A 16224-nucleotide genomic window follows, 5' to 3' on the forward strand; every position below is an offset into this window, starting at 1 on the left:
CATGTGACAAACAACAGGGGTTGCACAAAATGTTTGCACAATTTAGTCACTGTGCTGGTGCAGAGAAAGATTTGTTTCCCCACTTTGTGTCCGTAGTGTTGTGTTACTATTGGTGGTGAATGGAATAAGTAAAAGACTATGTAGTCTACTGATAAAAGTTATTTACCTTGACTTTTTGGCACATTTGAAGATTAATGGATTTTACATCATCTAGTTGTTTTCGTAGGACTACTAGTGTATCTTGTTTTTCATGGATATCTTTTTCAAGTAGTTTCATGGCCATTTCCATTTCAGTCTTCATCCCAAGTTGCAAATTGAGTTCCTTTTCTAGTTCCTAACAATATAAAACAAATCACAAAAGAATTGCCAGCTTGTCAATGGAGTCAATTGTTGCATTTTCCAGTATTAACAAGATACACAAGAGCTTAACTACTTTGGATGAGGATACGTTTTTTAAATTCTGGAGTACCACTTTTAAGCTCAACAAGTTGAATCCCTGTGGCGTGTTCAGTTTTCTTCTCTTCTATGGATAATATATATTGTTACAGAAACATCATATAGTATAGGATGAGAGGGTGTCACCCCCTCCCCCCCCCCCTCAGTTAAAAGTTTCAAATTATTTTATTACAGTGTTTATTAAGTACATCAAGTGAGTAAACCCCGAGACCCCAAACAGATTCATACTGATAACTTTATGTCACTCATAAATACTTTTTTCTAATTTTTTTGAGCATGTTTACCCTAGAGTTGAATTAAGTAGTGAAGAGGTACCAACAAAATCCAGCACCTAGCAATCAGTTTCCTAGCCTTGTAGAAAATGGCCTTGCTCCTGGCCTTAAATTGCAATTAAGTAATTTGGCAAATGATCTGGCAGTCTGGTTAGCAAATTAATCTTCAGGATGCATTAGGGTATTCTACCACCGGATTTATACATTATAAGTCTTCCGGGGGGTTCAAAAGTATGAAAACCTGCCGAGCTTAATACCCCCAAATATCCTTGCAGGGTATACACACAGTATTATTTGTATTACCCAGAATAGAGAAGTTCACTTAACATAAATGGGCAAACATCTAATTTCTAGATATATAAAAGGAAAATTATGTGTAAAACACTCTGCCCAGTTCAAACTAACAACACTACTATCTCCAGTATTAAGATCTGTAGTACTCTTGCGAGAAACACTAAAAGTGGATTTTTTTGCTAACCGTAAAATCTCTTTCTCGGAGGATCCATTGGGGGACACAGAAACCGTGGGTATATGCTGCTACCACCAGGAGGCTTGACACTAGGCAACAAGAAAAGTCGGCCCCTCCCAACAGGATATACCCACCCACAGGCACCTAAGCTAATCAGTTTAGTCCCTATGCAGTAGGAGAGGACTGAAAGGTAAAGGTAAACCATTAACAGTCTGTGTAAAGCACAGAATAAAAATTAACTGAAACCATCCTCGGACAGGTAACCAAACCAGGAACACCAGAACAAATGGATGGGTGCTGTGTCCCCCAATGGATTCTCCGAGAAAGAGATTTTACGGAAAGTATAAAAATCTACTTTTCTCGATCGGCTCCATTGGGGGGACATAGAAACCGTGGGACGTACCAAAGCAGTCCCCGGGGTGGGCAAAAAATTTAAGCAACTTAGGTGAAAGGCTGGACCACAGCCGCCTGCAACACCTTGCAGCCCAGACCAGCATCAGCAGATGCAAAGGTATGTACCTGATAAAACTCCGTGAACATGTGTAAGGATGACCAGGTCGCCGCCTTACAAATTTGCAAGGCCGGAGCCCTGTTGTGAAGAGCCCAGGAGGGTCCAACAGAACGAGTGTAATGAGCTGAGACCGTGAAAGGAGTAGACTTTCCCTTGCAGCGATAAGCTTCCGAAATCGCAGAACGAATCCGCCGTGAAAAGGTCGCCTTCGAAGCAGGAAGGCCCTTACAACCACCTTCCATAAGCACAAAGGAGGAGTCACTATGGCGAAAGGAAGAAGTGACTGAAAAGGTAAATCTGAACAGTCCGTACCGCATCAAGACCATGAAGCAAACATTCCCTGGAATGAGACGGAGCAGGACAAAAGGACAGAAGGATGATGTCCTCAGTTAGGCAAAAAGTACTGGACCGGATGAAAAACAACCTTGTCCTGGTCTAAGACCAGGTAGGGAGAATGGCAGTAGAGAGCCGCCAGCTCCGAAACTCTAATGGAAGGGACCGCAATGAGGAAGGCCACCTTCCAGAAAAGAATACGAAGAGGTACATCCCAGAGAGGTTCGTAGGGAGTACCCTGTAGGGCACTGAAAACCCAAATTTAGATCCAAAGGTGGAGTAGGGGGATCTGTAAGGCAGAGCCGCATGAGCAACTCCCTGCAGAAAAGTCTGGATATGAGGATCGGATGCCAGGGGACGCTGAAAGAGGATGGAGAGAGCAGAAACTTGTCCCTTAAGGGAACTGAGAGCCAAACGTTGTTCCAGCCCCGACTGTAAAAAGGAAAGAAGTCGTTGGAGAAAGAACGTAACTGGAGAAAAGGAGTGAGATTCACACCAATGAAAATAAGACCATCAAGTATGGTGGTAAATCCTCGCAGAGGAGGGCTTGCGCGCCTTGATCATACTGCAAACTACTTGGAGAGATAAACCCCCTGGATCTCAGAACCGTGATCTCAACCGCCACGCTATCAAATGCAAATGCAGCAACTGTAAATTGGGGTGGCAAAGGGGACCCTGAGAGAGCAGGTCGGGATGAACTGTGAGGCGCAGTGGCACATCGTCCACTAGACAAACCTTGTCTGCGTACCACTGCGGGATGAAACAGATCCACATCCAGGGAGCCCCAGAGGTTGCATATTTCCACAAATGCTTCTGGATGAAGAGACTGGCGAGTCCTGGAAAGAAGAGTGATCATGTGATCTAGGGATAGTGGAGACTTGCCCTACCGGGACAGAAGAGAAATTTGAAGAGGGCAATAATGAAACTGGGCGAAAGGAACGACCACCATGCAGAACCGAATGGAAACCAGAACAGGACGCCGGAGAATCCAAACTACTGATAATAGAGCAAGGAGCTTGTGCGGCGGAAACAGAATCCGGGCGGTCGCCGTGTCGAACTGGAGTCCTAGGAAGATTAGAGACTGGGTGGGAGGAGTCAGGTCAGACTTGTCCTGATTGACCATCCAGCCGAAACGGGACAAGGTCTGAAGAGTGAGAAGGAGACTCTCTTGATACTGGGCCCTGGAGGTCATCCAGGTAGGGAGATCACGGACACACCCCAAGCCCGCAGGATCAAAAGGGAAGAACCACAAACTAAAAATGACCCTGAAATGACTGGAACGGCAAAGCGAAGATATCGCTGATGTGCTGGAAAAATGGGGATGTGGAGGTAGGAGTCTCAGATATCCACCGAGGACAGACACTCCCCTTGATCCATGGATGCCACTACAGAACGGAGAGACTTCATACAGAAATGACGGAGGAGAAGGTGACAGTTGAGGAGCTTCAGAGCCAGGATTGGGGCGGACGGAACCCCCCTTCTTGGGAACCACAAACCGGTTCGAATAGAAGCCCGAAAAACGCTCCTTGGAAGGAACTGGGATGATCACTCCCGTAGCGAGAAGGGTCCGAGGCGCGACTTGAAAGGCCACTATCAAGGAAGTGGAGGGTGGGGGGGTGGGGGAGGAGAAAAAAAGCGATCCGATAGCCGTTGGAAACGACATCTCAGACCCAAGAGTCCTGCACGTGGGCGGACCAAACGTCCATGAAAAGGGACAAACGCCCTCCCACCCGAGAAGAATCTTCAGGTGGGGGCATCCCTTCAGGCAGAGGGAGGCTTACGAATGCCCGACTTGGCCGCGAAATGGCCGGAACAGTTATCCGATTTCCGGGAAGGATGGGCCTTGAAAGGAGGAGTCTTCTTATCCTGTGAAGGTGCCGGTCTGGTCGCCCTACTCGAGCCATAGGACCGAAAAGGACCGGAAGGAGGTTGACTTCCTTCGGAGGTTGGTACAGCAAGACTTATTCTGTGGTAATAAGGAGCTCTTACTTCCAGTATGCCTCTGAGATAATCTAATCCAGGCGTTTCCCAAAAACTTGAGACCCAGTAAAAGGAAGCTCAGGGTCCCAGGCCTTGAGCCACATGGAACGACGAAGTGCCACTAGATTACCTGTGGCAAAAGCCATACAACGGGCCGACTGCATAGAAGCAGAGCACAAAAAGTCTCCAGCATTGGAGAGTTGAAGTGCAAGATCCGCCAAACCTTCCAAAGCGGCCCCAGACAAAATGCCAAGGCGGAGTCGAGAAGCCCAGACAGAAAAGGCTTTTGACACCCAAGCGAAGGTAGGAAGTAAAGATGAACCTGCTGCTTCAAAGGCGAATTTTGCCAGATTTTCAATCCTCTTGTCCGCCGGGTCCTTAACCCCTTAAGGACACATGACGTTCTCATACGTCTCCATTTCCGAGTCCTTAAGGACACATGACGTATGAGAACGTCATGTGTTTTACCGGCCCCCCGCAACCATATGGAGCGGAGCCGGTCCCCGATGCCTGCTGAAATCGTTCAGCAGGCATCGGGGCATATCGCCCAGGGGGGTCATTATGACCCCCCATGTCGGCGATGGCCGCAGATCGCTGGACAATTCAGTCCAGCGATCTGCGGCGGATTCCGGGTCAATCGGGTCTCCAGTGACCCGGTGACCCGGAATTATTGGCTGATCGGGGCCGTCAGAGACGGCCCCGAACAGCCAGAGCCAGCAGGGGTGAGGTGGCACTGGTGCCACCTCACGATCGCCCTGATTCGTCGGCCGGATTACCGGCCGACCAATCAGGGCGCCTGCTGCGGGTGTCACTCCCGCAACCCGCTCCGCCCCTCTTTCGGAGGACGTGAGCGGGTGCGGGACGTGCACCCCGGGTGCTGGGGACCCCGATCCCCGGCGCCCCTGTTGGGATCGGGGCCCCAGGAGCAGCGGCGGCGGCGGAGACGACGAGGGATTGACCTGTGCGGCGAGGATCGTTGGAGGTGAGTGACAGCCTCCTGCTGTTGCTTAGCAACAGCTCCCAGCATGCAAAAAGGGCATGCTGGGAGCTGTAGTTATGCAACAGCAGGAGGCAGACCACCACAACTCCCAGCATGCCCTTATGGGCATGCTGGGACTTGTAGTTTTGCAACAGCTGGAGGCACATTCTTTCTATGGAAAAGTGTACCTTCAGCTGTTGTGTAACTACAACTCCCAGCTTGCACAATCAGCTAAAGTGCATGCTGGGAGTTGTAGTGGTGCATCTGGTGGTTGCATAACTACAACTCCCAGCATGCCCGTTGGCTGTCGGTGACTGCTGAGAGTTGTAGTTTTGCAACAGCTGAAGGCACACTGAGTTAAGTAGCAAACCAGTGTGTCTCCAGCTGTTGCATAACTACAATCCCCAGCATCCCCAGCCAAAGTAGTATGCCTCCAGCTGTTGCATAACTACAACACCAAGCATGCCCTTCCGCTGTCCGTACATGCTGGGGGTTGTAGCTTTTGCAACAGCTGAAGGCACACTGGTTGCAAAACACTGAGTTTGTTACCAAACTCGGTGTTTCACAACCAGTGTGCCTCCAGATGTTGCAAAACTACAACTCCCAGCATGCACTGATAGACTGTACATGCTGGGAGTTGTAGTTTTGCAACAGCTGGATGTTCCCCCCCCCCCCCCAATGTGAATGTACAGGGTACACTCACATGGGCGGAGGATTACAGTAAGTATCCGGCTGCAAGTTTGAGGTGCGGCAAAATTTCTGCCGCAGCTCAAACTGCCAGCGAGAAACTACTGTGAACCCCCCACCCGTGCGACTGTACCCTAAAAACACTACACTACACTAACACATAATAAAATAAAAAGTAAAAAACACTACATATACACATACCCCTACACAGCCCCCCTCCCCAATAAAAATGAAAAACGTCTGGTACGCCACTGTTTCCAAAACGGAGCCTCCAGCGGTTGCAAAACTATAACTCCCAGCATGCACTGATAGACCGTACATGCTGGGAGTTGTAGTTTTGCAACAGCTGGATGTTCCATCCCCCCCCCCCACCCCAATGTGAATGTACAGGGTACACTCACATGGGCGGAGGATTACAGTAAGTATCCGGCTGCAAGTTTGAGCTGCGTCAAATTTTCTGCCGTAGCTCAAACTGCCAGCGAGAAACTACTGTGAACCCCCGCCCGTGCGACTGTACCCTAAAAACACTACACTAACACAAAATAAAATAAAAAGTAAAAAACACTACATATACACATACCCCTATACAACCCCCCTCCCCAATAAAAATGAAAAACGTCTGGTACGCCACTGTTTCCAAAACGGAGCCTCCAGCGGTTGCAAAACTACAACTCCCAGCATGCACTGATAGACCGTACATGCTGGGAGTTGTAGTTTTGCAACAGCTGGATGTTCCCCCCCCCCCACCCCAATGTGAATGTACAGGGTACACTCACATGGGCGGAGGATTACAGTAAGTTTCCGGCTGCAAGTTTGAGCTGCGTCAAATTTTCTGCCGTAGCTCAAACTGCCAGCGAGAAACTACTGTGAACCCCCGCCCGTGCGACTGTACCCTAAAAACACTACACTAACACAAAATAAAATAAAAAGTAAAAAACACTACATATACACATACCCCTATACAACCCCCCTCCCCAATAAAAATGAAAAACGTCTGGTACGCCACTGTTTCCAAAACGGAGCCTCCAGCTGTTGCAAAACAACTACTCCCAGTATTCCCAGATAGCCGTTGACTGTCCAGGCATGCTGGGAGTTTTACAACAGCTGGAGGCACCTTGTTTGGGAATCACTGGCGTAGAATACCCCTATGTCCACCCCTATGCAAGTCCCTAATTTAGGCCTCAAATGCGCATGGCGCTCTCACTTTGGAGCCCTGTCGTATTTCAAGGCAACAGTTTAGGGCCACATATGGGGTATCGCCGTACTCGGGAGAAATTGGGCTTCAAATTTTGGGGGGTATTTTCTGCTATTACCCTTTTAAAAAATGTAAAATTTTTGGGAAAACAAGCATTTTAGGTAAAAAAAATATATTTTTTTTACATATGCAAAAGTCGTGAAACACCTGTAGGGTATTAAGGTTCAAATTACCCCTTGTTACGTTCCCCGAGGGGTCTAGTTTCCAAAATGGTATGCCATGTGTTTTTTTTTGCTGTCCTGGCACCATAGGGGCTTCCTAAATGCGGCATGCCCCCAGAGCAAAATTTGCTTTCAAAAAGCCAAATGTGACTCCTTCTCTTCTGAGACCTGTAGTGCGCCAGCAGAGCACTTTTCACACCCATATGGGGTGTTTTCTGAATCGGGAGAAATTGGGCTTCAAATTTTGGGGGATATTTTCTGCTATTACCCTTTTTAAAAATGTAAAATTTTTGGGAAACCAAGCATTTTAGGTAAAAAAAATATATATTTTTTTTACATATGCAAAAGTCGTGAATCACCTGTAGGGTATTAAGGTTCACTTTACCCCTTGTTACGTTCCCTGAGGGGTCTAGTTTCCAAAATGGTATGCCATGTGTTTTTTTTTGCTGTCCTGGCACCGTAGGGGCTTCCTAAATGCGGTATGCCCCCCAAAAACCATTTGTCGCTCCTTCCCTTCTGAGCCCTCTACTGCGCCCGCCGAACACTTTACATAGACATATGAGGTATGTGCTTACTCGAGAGAAATTGGGTTTCAAATACAAGTAAAAATTTTCTCCTTTTTATCCCTTGCAAAAATGCAAAAATTGGGTCTACAAGAACATGCGAGTGTAAAAAATGAAGATTTTGAATTTTCTCCTTCACTTTGCTACTATTCCTGTGAAACACCTAAAGGGTTAATACACTTACTGAATGTTTTTTTTTAATACTTTAGGGGCAGTAGTTTTTATAATGGGGTCTTTTATGGGGTATTTCTAATATGAAGACCCTTCAAATCCACTTCAAAACTGAACTGGTCCCTGAAAAATAGTGAGTTTGAAAATTTTGTGAAAAATTTCAAAATTGCTGCTGAACTTTGAAGCCCTCTGGTGTCTTCCAAAAGTAAAAACTCATAAATTTTATGATGCAAACATAAAGTAGACATATTGTATATGTGAACCCCAAAAAAATATATTTTGAATATCCATTTTCCTTACAAGCAGAGAGCTTCAAAGTTAGAAAAATGCACAATTTTCATTTTTTTCATCAAATTTTGGGATTTTTCACCAAGAAAGGATGCAAGTTACCATAAAATTTTACCACTAAGTTAAAGTAGAATATGTCACGAAAAAACAATCTCGGAATCAGAATGATAACTAAAAGCATCCCAGAGTTATTAATGTTTAAAGTGACAGTGGTCAGAATTGCAAAAAACGCTCCGGTCCTTAAGGTATAAAATGGCTCGGTCCTTAAGGGGTTAAAGGACGCTGCATCCGCCAAAGGCAGAGCAGTCGCCTTTGACAGGTGGGAAACTGGAGGATCCACGGTTGGTGATGTCCATCTTGCAATTAGGTCCTAAGCAGAAGGAAACTGTGCCTGAATCTTCTTAGTCCCTTGAAAGCGCTTGTCAGGATGTTTCCATGCTGTTTCTAGTAAGATGTCAAATTCAGCAGGAGGCCTTAGGAGAGGGACAGGAGCGGTGAAAGGAATCTTCTGGAGCTGGGTCCAAAGTTCCTGGGTATTCTAGGTGAAAGGTGTCCCTGATGGCCGAGACTAAGTTGTCTACCTTGTAGAACATGCCATTTGTAGAACCTGACGCCTCATCTTCCAGTTCCCCAGGAGAGTGGGAGCGGGTGGAGGCAGCCTTGGATGAAGGAGAAACAGGCCTGGTATGCAGATCTGGAGACCTAGGGCGGCGACCAAAAGAGCGACCCTGAGATCAGGCGTGCTTCCGGAAAACCATGAGGAGAGCGCCTGTCCCGAGTTCCGGATAGGAACTTGAGGAGACCACCCTAGGGCGCTTTAGAGATCGCCCAAACGTATGATCAGGGGAGTAGGAGTGAGCCTCTCTGGAGACCTCTCCAATGTAAAGAAGACCTCTCCAATGCAGTCACCACAGAACGGGAAACCCACGCCAGGTCGAAAAATGACAGAGAGGGAGGAAAACCATTCCGAGGGGCTAGAGGTTGAGAATCCAGATAAAAAAAAGTAGGTGAAAATTCCCACCCAGGAGGCCCCAAGCATAAGGGGCTCCCCAAGCAAGGCCCCAGGCATTTAGAAAGCGGTGGTGGGAAAGTGGAGAGGGGGATATACTCACCCTGTAAACAGCCATACTCACCTAGGATGTATTCAGCCAGCTATAGTCACCTGCATCACGTGTGCAAAGCCCTGTGTGTATAGTGAGCAATGAATATGCAGCGTATTTCCCGCTGCTGCTGCAAATTTTACGCTGCGTCAAATACGCTGCGTATATGCTAGGTGGGAACGCACGCTTAGAGAAAGGAAATCCTCTCTCTTTGGGTCTCTCTGACCCTCTTTCCTCTGCCCGTGCTGCGACCCCTTTCCTTCAACAATACATTGATAGCACGGTCCTATCCCTGGAGGCTCCCTTTACCCCAGAGTAGCTGGATGTGGTGATATTGTCCCTTCCAGGGGGTAAAAGCCCTGGCCCGGACGGTTATACCGCAAAATTCTTTAAAAGCCTGTGCATGGACCTCACTGAACCCCTCCTTTCAGCCTTTAACTCCATCTCCTCCTCAGATCCCCCCCACAGTCCTTCTTGCAGTCTTTCATAGTGGTCCTTCTGAAGGAGGGAAAAGTCCCTTCCCTCTACCCTAGCTATCGCCAGATCTCATTGCTTAACCAAGATGCCAAACTGTTCGCAAAGTTGATAGTGAATAGGCTCTCTGATTACATGGAGACTCTGGTCCACCCTGACCAGGCTGACTTCCTTCTTGGGAGAGGGGCTAGAGACAACCCGCTCCGGACGTTCTCTGTAGTTCATCATGCTCGCACCTGTGAGATTCCACTCCTCCTTCTCTGCCTCGATGCAGAAAAAGCTTTTAATAGGGTGGACTGGAGCTTCCATGGGGCAACCCTTTCACAAATTGGCCTAGGGACCCCTATGACAGATCGCATTATGGCACTTTACTCTCACCCGCAGGCACAGATACGCCTCAATGGAACACTCTCCTGACCCTTCAGCTTTTGCAATGGTACGAGGCAAGGATGCCCCCTCTCCTCCTTACTGTACGCCCTCTGTATGGAACACCTGCTCATTGATATCCGTAAAACCCAGACATTAAGTATTTAGATGCCCCCCCGCACCATTGAAAATGCACAGCCTACGCAGATGATCTTCTACTATACCTCTCGTCCCCCTCACCTCCCTAACTTCTTTAAAGGGGTTATCCAGAAAAAACTTTTTTTTATATATCAACTGGCTCCAGAAAGTTAAACAGATTTGCAAAGTACTTCTATTAAAAAATCTTAATCCTTTCAGTACTTATGAGCTGCTGAAGTGCTCTCTGATGACACGTGTCTCGGGAACCGCCCAGTTTAGAACCAAATCCCCATAGCAAACCTATTCTACTCTGTGCAGTTCCCAAGATAGACAGAGATGTCACCAGAGAGCACTGTTAACAGACAGAAAACAACAACTCAACTTCAGTAGCTGATAATTATTGAAAGGATTAAGATTTTTTAATAGAAATAATTTACAAATCTGTTTAACTTTCTGGAGCTAGCTGATATAAAAAAAAAAAAAAAAAGTTTTTTCCTGGAATACCCCTTTAATGTCTACCTTGAAAAGCTTTACAACCCATAGCAATTACAAATTAAATCCCATCAAGTGCGAGGCACTCAACATCACTCTCCCTCATTCTATGGTCTGTCAATTGCAGAGTAACTACCTGTTCAAGTGGCAAACTAAATCCCTCCTTTACCTGGGCATTCAGGTTCCCGCACACATCTCGGACACGTACATCCTCAACTACCACTCTTAGTTTACACCGTCCACTTACTCCCTTTGAATCACTATGCGCAGCGGCTTCGCCAGTTCATCGCCCGGTGAGTGTTCTCTATGGTCTTTTCTTGGACCAATACCACGACTCCCCTCTACCTTCCCGCACGGGATGGGAACGTGAATTGGGTCGTTCGCTCACCACGCCTGAGTGGGAGATGGCTGTGACCCTGTGCCATAAGACATCTATCACCTGCAAAGCACAGGAAACCAATTATAAGATCATATACAGCTGGTACAGGGTCCCGGCCCTCCTATCTCTGATGTATCCATCCCTCCTGGACTTTTGCTAGCACTGTGGCTCCTCCAGGGGTACCCTCTGCCATATCTGGGTACACTGCCCAGAGTTGGACACCTTCTGGACACAGGTTCTAGATTCGGTACTTTACTTAACGTCTGTGTCCTTACTCCGTGAACCCAGTCCACTGCTCCTCAACATCCTCCCTGGTCCGACCTCCGCTGGTCCAAGTCCCTACTACGATTCCTATTACTGGCCACAATGGTGGTCATTCCCAGACTCTGGAGGTCTTCTACCGCACCCGCCTTTTCGTCTTTGCTTCAGGAAGTGGCTCACCTCCATAAAGATGGAGGAACTCATGGCAGATTTCTATGGGAAGATGCTCAAACATGTGGCTCTTTGGTGCCCATGGACAGAACTCACCTCTTCTCCAGAGTTCAGGAACCTTCACTCCTCTGCCCAGTCGTAGATTCCATTCCTATCAAATGTCTTTAGATCCCCCTACAGTATGCACGCCCCTTTTCTCTGCCTCTCTGCCCTGGTCTCGTCGGTTCGGATGATAACCACGCCCCGCTAGGTAAGTAGTTCCACTCAGGATTTATCCTGCCTTCTTCTCCCTCCCTTCTGCTGTTCACTCTCCTTTCCCTACCCCCCTTCCCTTGCATTGAGGGGGCAGGGCATGAGGTCAGAAGGGGGCGGAGTCGTGACATCACGATACTTCGGCCCTGTGGTCGTGAGGCTTCAGACACGGCGCGATCATCGCCTCGTGCAGCAGAGACAGGTGCTGCATGAGAGATTGCGGGAGTCCTCAGTGGCGGGACCCCCACGATCAGACATCTTATCCCCTTACCCATTAGATAGGGGATAATATGTCTTAAGGCCGGAGTACCCCTTTAAGCCTCTTGGGCATGGAGTTCACCAGAGCTTCACAAGTTGCCACCACAGTGCTCTTTCACTCCTCCCTAATGACATAATGGAGCTGATGGATGTTAAGAGACTTTGCACGCCCCCACATTCTGTTTGAGACAGACATTTCAGTACATGTTGCCATTCATTGGTCCCTCAATGAACTGTAGCTCCCCAGTGCCAGCAGCACTTTTGCAAGACAGTAGGCAAGACACACTTATCTTTGTACTTCTGACCTGGTCGCAGCTACACACACTTGACAACATCTGACAAAGTAAGTTTATCTTTGTGTCCATGGACCAAAGGACATGGTTTCAATTATAGTCTTGAGTCTGCTTGCTTCAATAAAGTTTTTGCAGGCTTTTTCGTGCCAAATTTTTAGTAGAGGCATCCTTCTGGATGGCAATTTGATGCCCCCCCCCCCCCCCAACACACCCCTTCAACCTCAGCAGCAATGCTGGCAGAACTCATATGTATATTCCCCAGGTTCTGGATGATGCTGAGCATGTGCACCAGGGTTCAAGCCCTGGGAAAAAGTGTGGGAACTCTCAAAGGCTGGTCCTGCAGAACTCCTGGACCAGTGTTACTGTTGTGGAAAAAGTGAAAACTTCTTTAGTCGACCATTGTGAGGCCAGAAACATGTCCTGTGAAACCGATTTATGGTCTTGTCCACTGTGCTACAGCTTAGTTTCAAGGTCTTGCCAATCTCCAATAGCATATGCTATCTTTATGTGGAGCAACAATTTTATTTTTCAGATCCTCTGAGAGTTCTTTGCCAGGAGGTGCCATTTAGAATTTTTAAAAGTGTGAGAGAGATAACACCAAATTTAAGACACCTGCTCCCCATTGACCTTCTAACACCAAGGAGTCACATGACACCAGGGAGGGAAAATGGCTAATTGCGCCCAATTTGGACATCTCCACCTAGAGGTGTACTGACTTTTGTTGCCAAGGTTTAGACATTAAAGGCTGTGGGCTCAGTTACTTTGAGGGGGCAGCAACATTTAACACTGTTAGGCTGGATTCACACTACGTTTTGTACTTACGGTTCCCGTATAAGGCTGGGAGTAGGGGGGCGGGGCTTAATCGCAAAACGTGGTCGACCGCGATTTTGCCTACGGTCGGGAAACCGCATACGGCCGAAAACGCAGCCGACCGGAGGCTGCGGTTCACTCCGGTCGGCTCATAGACATGCATTAAATACGGTTCCCCTATACGGCTGAGTGCGGGCGCCGCAATTAAGCCCCGCCCCCCTACTCCCGGGAACCGTAAGTACAAAACGTAGTGTGAACCCAGCCTTATACACGTTGTACACTCACAGCTTTCCATTGTAGCAATGTCATTTCTTCAGTATTGTGATATGAAACAATATAATAAAATATTTACAAAAACACAAGGGGTGTACTCACTTATGCAATATGTTTGTTTACAGAGCATACATCCCCCTTACCATAGGAGGATGTATAAAATCAGAATACACATATTCACGTTGGTACTTGAGACTTCTCTTAACATGGAGGCTTGTGGTAATACATAGTAACAATTCTTTTTAAAAGAGCTTGTGTGTTTAAATCAATGTTTTTTTACCTCAGACATTGCATTGTATATGTTTGTTCCAGACACACTATGGCCTAAGAAACACATTTAATTCATGCTATGTGGAATTTAATGGAATTTTGATTTAAGATAGAAGCTTGACATCAAATCATACCTCTGTTTTTAAAGGGGTATTCCAGGCAAAAACATTTTCTCCCACTATATGCTAAATAGGGACCAATCTATCTCCAGTAAATCCTACCTCTCACACTTCTGTCTGGTAACACTCAGGGGAGGGCATGTATTGCAGCTAATTACACTTTAATGGTAGAAAACAAAAAAAACTATTATAGCTTACCGTTCTAACTTGTTTTTCCACATTTAGTTGCTTCCAGGTTTCATTATACATTTCATCTAGTCCTCGGCGCGTTTGTTTATAAGTTTCCAATTCAACCTTTGTATCCTGCATATTTACCTGAAAATTAATACAGATTATATATAAAGTTTAAGTATAGTTCTCGTAAATTTTTACATAAATCAATAAGTCTTGGATCAGCGTCATACATCAAAAAAAATTATTATTTTTGTAATAAAAAGCAATCAAAATGTCCCATCAAAATAAATATGGTACAAATAAAACTACAGATCACAGCGCAGAAAATGAGCCCTCATATAGCCCCATATATGGAAAAAAAACCTAGGGATGAGAATAGGGCTTTAGTAGTACAATAAAACCTATATAAATTGGGTATCAATTTAAAATTGCCTTGACCTACAGAATAAAGAGAACTTCATTTTTATCATAAACAGCACTGAATAAAAACCAAACCCCCTAAAATTAGCAAAATTGAGGTTCTCTTATCAATTTTGCCCCACACATAACAATTGTTTTGGTTTTGCTGTACATTTAATAGTAAAATGAAAGGTGTCATCACAAAGTACAATTGGTCTAGCAAAAAACAAGTCCTTATATGATTGTGTGGATGGAGTTATGGCTCCTTAAACAAGGAGGAAAAGACAAAAATGCAAAAATGAAAATTGGCTGTGTCCTCCAGGCCATAATGGGCTGTGTCCTTAAAAAGGTACTCCACCCCTAGACATTATATCCCCTATCCAAAGGATGGGGACCCCCACAATCTCTCCTGCAGCACCCTCTGTCATCTGGTGCACGGAGCGAGTTTCGCTCCGTGCCTGATGACTGGCGATGCAGGGGCCGGAGGATTGTGACTTCATGGCCCCGCCCACTCATGATGTCACGCCCCCTCAATGCAAGTCTATTGGAGGGGGCGTGGCATGTTTTTCCTCCTTCCCTTTTAAGAGACAGAACTTCCTTTTTCCATCCACAGAACCATGTGAGGGCTTGTTCTTTGAAGGGCTAATTTTACTTTGCAATGACACCTTTGATTTTACCATAAAGCGTAGGGTGGGATTACAGTCTGTAACACTTTACAGACGAAGGACATAGAAGAATTTCCAATGCCCACCCTGTAGTTACGCAAAAAAGTATGAGGGGACAACCAAGTAGCCGCTGTGCAGCAGCCCCCTTTAGGTAATCTAAATAGCAGCTCCCTTTAAGTAATATATATAACAGCATCCCCCTTTAGGCAGTATAAAACAGCAGCCCCCTGTAGGTAGCTTCTCTTGCCAAAATTTAAAAACAAAAACATACTCACCAGCTTCCGCATGGCCTCTTCTCCGGTTTGCGCTCAAGCACAAGAGGACGTTAATTATGTGCCAGAGTGCAGAGGAAGGACGTTCGGGCCTCTTGTGCTTTCCCTGAACATTGCAGGTGATCACAAGAGTGATTGACAGGGTGAAGAGCCAATTGCTCTTCACTCTGCCAATGAGCCAAGCACCACATTTAACTATAGGCGCATAAGTAAGACGCGCATATAGTTAAATGCGTCCCGAACCGGCAGGCCTACCGCACAACACCACATGGCTGGGGTGATGGCTGGCAGGTCGGCTGGCCGGATGGGCCCTAGTAATTTAGCATGAATAAGCCATTCAAACTGGGGGGGCAGCCTGATGTAGGGAGGGCCATGGCCTCCTCTACCCCTGGCGGCACCACTGATTCCAAGCCTTCGAACATGATATCCCATCTAATGATTTTGGTTTTCTATGTTAATCGGACTATCCACAAGCTTTCACTTTTTGGAGCAAAAAATTAGCTGGCGTAACTTCTTCCGGTGGCCCGGTGACACCTTATTCTACTTCCCACGGTGAGAACCTTAATTTCTGGATACATGCCGTGTCTTTTCTCGTCACTTCTGGTCCCCTAAAAAGCAGGACCAGAAGAGACGTGCCACGATTAACAGGCAGATATGTCCGCTGTTCATCTGACTATGCTGCATACGAACTTCACCAGGTACTTTAAAAAACAGCAGCCATGTTCTCCTGCACCACAACCCAGGTAACAAGGGCTTTTACGAGAGATGGGCAAAGGGAACTGTGTATTCAGGCTAGACCTTCTTCAACTAGAGGAGCCTGATAAGGATTTGCAAGCCCTATGGCTCCAGGGCTTCAATACGGCAATCTTCCAGCTGTGTAAAGAACATGCCATCTGGCACAGGGACTCCTGCCTCAGAATAGGCTTGCATGGG

The 16224-nt window shown here is 46.7% G+C and overlaps 1 protein-coding gene across 7 annotated transcripts in view; it reads right to left on the bottom strand.

Annotated features, from left to right (window-relative positions):
* Positions 1–16224, bottom strand: part of RUFY1 (RUN and FYVE domain containing 1) — a 147665-nt gene that overhangs the window by 49866 nt on the left and 81575 nt on the right. For all 7 annotated transcript variants that reach the window (XR_008843088.1, XM_056516537.1, XM_056516534.1 and 4 more), the window contains 2 exons: positions 13980–14096; positions 167–334 (listed from right to left, as the gene is read on the bottom strand). Coding sequence is in view for 6 of the 7 variants with exons in the window: in XM_056516537.1 (XP_056372512.1) it covers positions 167–334; positions 13980–14096 (285 nt within the window). In the remaining variant the exon portion in view is untranslated. The remainder of the gene's footprint in view (positions 1–166; positions 335–13979; positions 14097–16224) is intronic.

Source organism: Hyla sarda, chromosome 4 (assembly GCF_029499605.1).
Source record: "Hyla sarda isolate aHylSar1 chromosome 4, aHylSar1.hap1, whole genome shotgun sequence".
Taxonomy (NCBI): Eukaryota; Metazoa; Chordata; class Amphibia; order Anura; family Hylidae; genus Hyla; species Hyla sarda.